Source organism: Charadrius vociferus, unplaced genomic scaffold (assembly GCF_000708025.1).
Source record: "Charadrius vociferus isolate BGI_N301 unplaced genomic scaffold, ASM70802v2 scaffold407, whole genome shotgun sequence".
In the NCBI taxonomy this organism is placed as follows: domain Eukaryota; kingdom Metazoa; phylum Chordata; class Aves; order Charadriiformes; family Charadriidae; genus Charadrius; species Charadrius vociferus.
The window spans coordinates 1226322-1233783 of record NW_009649852.1 but is presented as its reverse complement, the minus strand read 5'-3'; the positions used below and the strand labels follow the sequence as shown (position 1 = coordinate 1233783).

General features: G+C 47.4%; 1 protein-coding gene across 1 annotated transcript in view; it reads left to right on the top strand.

Moving 5' to 3' along the window:
* C2CD3 (C2 calcium-dependent domain containing 3) overlaps positions 1-7462 on the top strand; it is a 64318-nt gene that overhangs the window by 8378 nt on the left and 48478 nt on the right. Inside the window, 3 exon segments of the mRNA XM_009890998.1 lie at positions 799-911; positions 3286-3404; positions 4399-4521. Coding sequence (XP_009889300.1) covers positions 799-911; positions 3286-3404; positions 4399-4521 — 355 coding nt within the window.

The following is a 7462-nucleotide window of genomic DNA, read 5'->3' as shown; positions in this document are numbered from 1 at the left end:
CCTCCCTCGCCCTGCTGGCCACACTTCTTCTGATGCAGCCCAGGATGCGGTTGGCCTTCTGGGCTGCGATCGCACATTGCCGGCTCATGCTGAGCTTCTGGTCACTCAGCACCCCCAGGTCCTTCTCCTCAGGGCTGCTCTCCAGCCATTCCCCGCCCAGCCTGGAGTTGTGCTTGGGATTGTCCCAACCAGATGAAGGACCTTGCCCTTGGCCTTGTTGAACTGCGTGAGGTTGGCTTGGGCCCACCTCTCCAGCCTGTCCAGGTCCCTCTGGGTGGCATCCCTCCCCTCCAGCGTGTCTACCTCATCAAACAGTTTGGTATCATCGGCAAACTTGCTGAGGGTGCACTCGACCCCACTGTCCATGTCTGCAACAAAGATGTTGAACAGTACAGGTCCCAGTAGCGACCCCTGAGGAACGCCACTCATCACTGCTCTCCACTTGGACGTCGAGCCGTAGACTTCTTTTGTCTACCATAGATTTCGGAAAGTTAGAGATGTGAATAATTTATCCTGATGTGGGCTCACTTCAGGCTGTGGTTTTTTCTGGGATTTTTGGGGAAGTACAGATGTGCTTTGTGCATGGCAGTACATTGAAAAAAAAAGGGTGGTTTTTTTCTGAGCAGAATCTGTCATATACGTAATATAATGAAGGAATTTATAAAACAGGTAGTTCAATTCTAAAAAAATAGAGTAACAGTAAATTGTGACTATGAAACTTGTCTGCTATGTTCAGTTTTATTACGTACATTAGATTTTTGATGGATTGCGGTCATCCATTCACTTTTTTATTCATAGTACCTTCTTTGTTGAGTACCACTTTCCTGTGGGAGCCTCCAAGGATGACAAAGGACAGGTCTCCATAACAACAGAAGTAATTCGAATAGCTTCAAGTAAAATCACAGATGATGGTAAGAGCATTATTTTCCCCCCTTGTATTTATTTTTGTTGACACCTTCATCTCTTAGAAATTATTTAGTAGCATTTTCTATGTATTTTCTTTGCTGCCTGAAATATACAGTGTTATTAGCGGCACCTCTGCCAGCATAGTTGCTGCGCTGCAGGTAGTGGAACTCTCCTCTCGGGGAGAAGGAAGCCAAGTGATTTTTCTTTTTTTGGGGGGCTTCCAAGAAGTAGTCATATTGGGATTTTCAAATTTCTTTTCCTGGGGCCATAATAGCAGGTCAGTAAGCCCTTTCCTTCATTTCAACGTAAACCCAATATCCTTTCTGCAATAGTGTGAGGATGGTAAAGAACTTCTAGAAATATCGGAGATACTTATGTCTCAAAGAAATATTTTTTCCAGATGCTGAAGTATGTCACGTAACATCTGCAAGAGCTCAGAGAGTCTGCTGGATCTGAGAGATCTTGAGTCCTGTGCTCAAATCAGTAGACATCAGTCTTTTTACTGAGAGTCAGCAGAGTTTGTATCCCTGGGAGCGATTTATGTTAGGTTTCTCTTCTCAGTGGGCAGAGAATGCTGTATGAGCAAAATCCTCTCTGCCTAGTCTTCCCAGAAACTGGAATTCCAGGATGACTTTCAAATGCCTCTCCCATATGGTCTTTCATTGGCTTTGCATCTTTCTAGGTGGCACTTGAGAGATCTGGGGCTAATTCTGAGTTCTCTTGTATATTCTCCATTTGTGTGCAGGCAAACATCTAATTCTTCTGAACCTTAGCTATTTGTTATACTAAAATAATACAGCCTCCTGCACTTTGTCTTGTGTCCTAGCTCTTTGGAAGCTAGGAAAATAGATAGGGCTGAAAATAATTTGAAGAAACTGTCACGTCAGTGCACTGTACCATTATCTTTCCTGAGAGCTGCCTATGCCCAATGAGAAAAATTCCATAGTCATCCCAGGCAAGCGGTAGAAGTGCTGTGCTTCCTGTTAGAGAAGTTTCCTTATGTCTAATTTGGTTTTTTGTCATCACAAGAATACTTACTTCATAGAATCATAGAATGGTTTAGGTTGGAAAGGACCTTGAAGATCATCCAGTTCCAACCCCCCTGCCATGGGCAGGGACACCTCCCACCAGCCCAGGTTGCCCAAGGCCACGTCCAGCCTGGCCTTGAACACCTCCAGGGATGGGGCCTCAACAACCTCTCTGGGCAACCTGTGCCAGTGCCTCACCACCCTTAAAGTGAAAAATTTCTTCCTAATATTTAATCTAAACCTGCCCTCTTCCAGTTTATATCCATTCCCCCTCGTCCTGTCACTCCATGCCCCAGTAAAAAGTCCCTCCCCAGCTCTCCTGGAGCCCCTTTAGGGACTGGAAGGCCACAATAAGAGCTCCCCGGAGCCTTCTCTTCTCCAGGCTGAACAGCCCCAACTCTCTCAGCCTCTCCTCACAGCAGAGGTGCTCCAGCCCTTGGATCATCCTCGTGGCTCTCCTCTGGACACGCTCCAACAGGTCCATGTCCTCCTTATGTTGGGGACTCCAGAGCTGGAGGCAGTACTTGATGCAGTTCATCCGTGTGAACATGCAAAGCATACAACTTCAACACCGTTGTACTCCTCCTCATTCTTCTCTTTTCTAGACTAAACGCCAATTCATTCAGTCTTTTTTTGCAGGTATTACTTTTCTCCTAAATCTGAGATTATTCTTGCAGCTCAGCTTTGACTCTTGCAAGATACATCTTGAAATACAATGCTCAAAATGAGACAGGGTTCTCCCACTGAAGAAGGGAAAGCCTTACTGCCTGCTAGGATGACATAGACTTGGTATCAACCGCAGCCTTTAGATGCCGCTATAATATTAATTTTGTTGTGCTGCTATTTTCTGGCCTTGGAAAACGAAAAACAGTTTACTTCAGGCTTGTTGTTAATAAGTAATGCGAAATGAAATGATTGTGTGTGTAACAGGGCAATCTCCCCGGGGATTAAGTTTATTTATATTCAGTTAATTTTGAATAATTGTTGCTCACGTGAGCAACAACAACAAAAAAAAAAAGTAGTAAATTACTTGCAGAGTTGTAACATAAATTAATAGGTTTAAACCACGAGAGATTCTTGTTGAGGGTTCCCGCGACAGCGCTTCCCCCTTCAGCTTCCAGCCTGGCTTGGACTCTGATTCTGGCAGATGTGCAAATGCTCTCCGTGTGTTTGTCCGTCCTCAGAAGTGCCATCGCTTTCCCCTCATACCTTTCCGAACTGCCTCTTTCTCTGCTCGCCCTGCGTGTTCTCTGCAGAGACTGAAGATTTCTCTGTTCCTCCCGATCAAGCTCAAAAAACAAGTTCGCTCTGAGTCCAGTGAAGAGCTCACGAGTCTCTGTCTCCCTTGCAGTGGTGAAATTTCAGCAGCGGTTTGTGTTCCCTGTCCGTTTCGGTGGAACGATGATAGAGCACTGGTGGAGCTCTGACCTTACTTTTAAAATCTACATGAGAAAAAGCACACAGAAAAAGGTACTTATTAAAGGTTGTTTATACTTTGTGTATTGAAAAGCAAAGAAATTCTTTGCATTTCTGTTTCCCCCAAATCCTTCATGCAGACAGCAGTGGCTTCTCTAAGTCTTCTGCAATGCTTCATTGCAATTGCTGCCACCTCAACCATCAGAGGCAAAACAAAGTACCGTGGCTTAACTGAGCCACTTCTTAATCGACCGTTGCCAGACATTATGACGGGAAATGACATTACGTGCGGATACCGTAGGTGGAACTAGTTACTGTTCGATCTTGTCACCCACCTAAATGATTTTCTGAGTTCAAGACTGACGGGCGAACAAAAAAAATTGTCCTTCCCCCCATCTTTAAAACTGATCTCTTGCTGTTTGAGCATATTGGATCACTTACACGCACTAGTCTTCCACGAGGACACAGCTCATTTAGCAACGTAGAATGAGTTAATGCGGATGCGGTTGGTATCATTACTCTGCGCAGGGTGAGGGGAATAACATGAGGTGTGAGAAACTGGTGTAACTTGTGCGTTTGTCGGGGGGAAAGTATCTTTCGTTTCGCTAAAAATATTTGCGTAATCATCTGCATGTGATGAAGACAGTGAGAGATGTTAACTCAGCTCATGTTTCGTTTTAATCAACGCCAAGGATATCTGCCCATCTGTTGTAATAGAATCTGGTTTTTTAATGGGTGAATAAATTGCCTCTTCAAGTATGGCAGTTTTGGTCAGTTACTAGGATTTGGGATGTTCATTTTTGCATTGACCTGGAACTGTTTGCTGTAGGTACTGGGAGAATTTTCCTTATTGTTGTCCTAGTGATACTTGAAGTTGTCACTAAGGGAAACTTCCCTTCAAATCCTTATTGGTAAAACCAGTGGTGGAGGAGTGGGGAGGGTTAGTGGCTGACCACAGCTTCTGAGAAGGCTTTTGTTTCACAACGTGTCCTTAGTTCTTTAAACCTGACAGAAATCTTTCCAAATGGATTTTTTTTTCTGCCCTCAGCCAGTGGCCGTTGGCTCAGCAGCGCTTCAGTTACGCCAGGTTATTCAGTCGGAGTTGCTCACTGTCAGCTGTGAAATACCTGTGGAAAAAGAGGGAGGTCAGACACAAGTTGGGCCCCTGAAGGTATGTGTTTTACCATACAGTGTTTTGAGTTGCACCACCTGTTGTTACCAATTTTGGTTGGATGTTCTCTCTCTTTCTTTTTTTTCTTCCCATTTTTCCTCCTCTTTCCTTTCTTTCTTTGTTTTAGTTTGCCAGGTCTCAGATATGAAGGTTCATAAGACCAATACAAGATAACATGAACCTTTTTTTTTCCTTAGGGTTTTGGAGAAATATTTTGAACCTCCTCCAAGACAAATGATGTTGCTGTGTGAAATTCCCCTGGCTGCAGGGTAAAACAAGGGTCACAGAATCATAGAATGGCTTAGGTTGGAAAGGACCTTAAAGATCATCGAGTTCCAACCCCCCTGCCATAGGCAGGGACACCTCCCACCAGCCCAGGTTGCCCAAGGCCCCCTCCAGCCTGGCCTTGAACACCTCCAGGGAGGGGGCCTCCCCAGCCTCTCTGGGCAACCTGTGCCAGTGCCTCACCACCCTTAAAGTGAAAACCTTCTTCCTAATGTTTAATCTAACCCAGCCCTCTTCCAGTTTGAAGCCATTCCCCCTCATCCTATCACTACATGCCCCAGTAAAAAGTCCCTCCCCAGCTCTCCTGGAGCCCCTTTCTCAGCCTCTCCTCATAGGAGAGGTGCTCCAGCCCTCGCATCCTCCTCGTGGCTCTCCTCTGGACACACTCCAGCAGGTCCATGTCCTTCTTATATTGGGGACTCCAGAGCTGGAGGCAGTACTCCAGGTGGGGTCTCACGAGAGTGGAGTAGAGGGGCAGAATCCCCCCCCTCGCCCTGCTGGCCACACTTCTTCTGATGCAGCCCAGGATGCGGTTGGCCTTCTGGGCTGCCATCGCACATTGCCGGCTCACGCTGAGCTTCTGGTCACTCAGCACCCCCAGGTCCTTCTCCTCAGGGCTGCTCTCCAGCCATTCCCCGCCCAGCCTGGAGTTGTGCTTGGGATTGCCCCGACCCAGATGTAGGACCTTGCCCTTGGCCTTGTTGAACTGTGTGAGGTTGGCTTGGGCGCCCCTCTCCAGCCTGTCCAGGTCCCTCTGGATGGCATCCCTCCCCTCCAGCGGGTCTACCTCACCAAACAGTTTGGCATCATCGGCAAACTTGCTGAGGGTGCACTCGACCCCACTGTCCATGTCCGCGACAAAGATGTTGAACAGTACAGGTCCCAGTAGCGACCCCTGAGGAACGCCACTCGTCACTGCTCTTCACTTGGACATTGAGCTGTTGACCGCAACTCTTTGAGTGCGCCCATCCAGCCAGTTCTTTATCCACCAAGTGGTCCATTTGTCAAATCCATGTCTCTTCAATATAGAGACCAGGTTATCGTGTGGGTCGATAAGCTAGGGCTTGGCTACAAAACCCACTCTACAGGCAAATTTTGAGTGGCGTGTGTTCAGGGCTGGGAACTTTTTCTGCTGCTCCACATGTCACATGAGCTGAGGTCCCTCCTGACGCAGAGGCCTGATGCTCCCCGTCACTGGTACCACCAGGAGTTACCTTCTCCATCCAGGGTTTCTACCAGCGTGCTCAACTTCTGATTGAGAAGGATTAACAGTCCTGACAGCACGTTTGAGAGGATTGCCAGTTCTGAGGATAAACAGCTCTCTAGCTTAGCAAGTGAAGAATTAAAGAGAGTATTTGGGAATTTTACATTCAGAATCCTAAATTATTCCCAGAGAATGTGAGCATCGATTGCTTCTGTCACTTGTGGTGCTTAGAGGCATGGTTTAGTGGTGGTTTTGGCAGTGTTCGTTTGATGGTTGGACTTGATGATCTTAAAGGTCCCTTCCAGCCTGGTCAATTCTATGATTCGTAGTTCATGGGATGAGCGATATTCTCTGTCACAGGGGCTGTAAAACTTCTTGCAGAGAAGTCATTCAGCAGAGCTGCAAGTAGAGGAGCTGCAGAAGGGTGAGACATAAAATGTAGAGGTTGGGTGTGAGAGGAGTTAATTGAAGGTAGGAGAAGAGAAATGATGTGTGGTGCAGGAGAGAATGGAGCGGAACAGGGTGCGAGGGGAGAGAAGTGGAAGGAGGCATTGCAGGGAATTGATGAACTGAAGTTCAATGCAAGAACTTAGGGAAGGGGAAGCTAATACTTAAAGAAAACTGATTTTGGTCGCCCTGTCTCTTAGGTTCACTATTTTACTTTCAGTGTAATACCTGCTTATCAGCAATACATGTGTGTTCAGCTCTTCTGGTCAGTTGGGATTGTTCAGTCTGGAGAAGAGAAGGCTCCAGGGAGACCTTATTGTGGCCTTCCAGTACCTAAAGGGGCTCCAGGAGAGCTGGGGAGGGACTTTTTACAAGTGCGTGTATTGATAGGACAAAGGGGAATGGCTTCAAGCTGGACGAAGGTAGATTTAGATGAGATATGAGGAAGAAATTTTTCACTGTGCGGGTGGTGAGACCATGGCCCTGGTTGCCCCGAGAAGCTGTGGCTGCCCCATCCCTGGAGGTGTTCAAGGCCAGGTTGGACGGGGCTTGGAGCAACCTTCGCTGGTGGGAGGTGTCCCTGCCCATGGCAGGGGGGGTGGACTTGATGATCTTCAAGGGCCCTTCCAACCTAAACCATTCTGTGATTCTATGGAGGATGAGGAATATCAGATGCTGAGCCCACTTTGCATTTCTTGGGTTCTTTCTGCCAGATGGCCTTGAACTCCTCATCTTGGATGTGTTCTGCCTTACAGCGTGACCTGGACAGGCTGGAGACCTGGGCAAAGAGAAACCTTATGAAATTCAACAAGGGCAAGTGTAGGGTACTGCATCTGGGGAGGAATAACCCCACGCACCAGTACAGGTTGGGGGCTGACCTGCTGGAGAGCAGCTCTGTGCAAAGGGACCTGGGAGTCCTGGTGGACAACAGGATGACCATGAGCCAGCAATGTGCCCTGGTGGCCAAGAAGGCGAATGGCATCCTGGGGGGCATCAAGCAGAGTG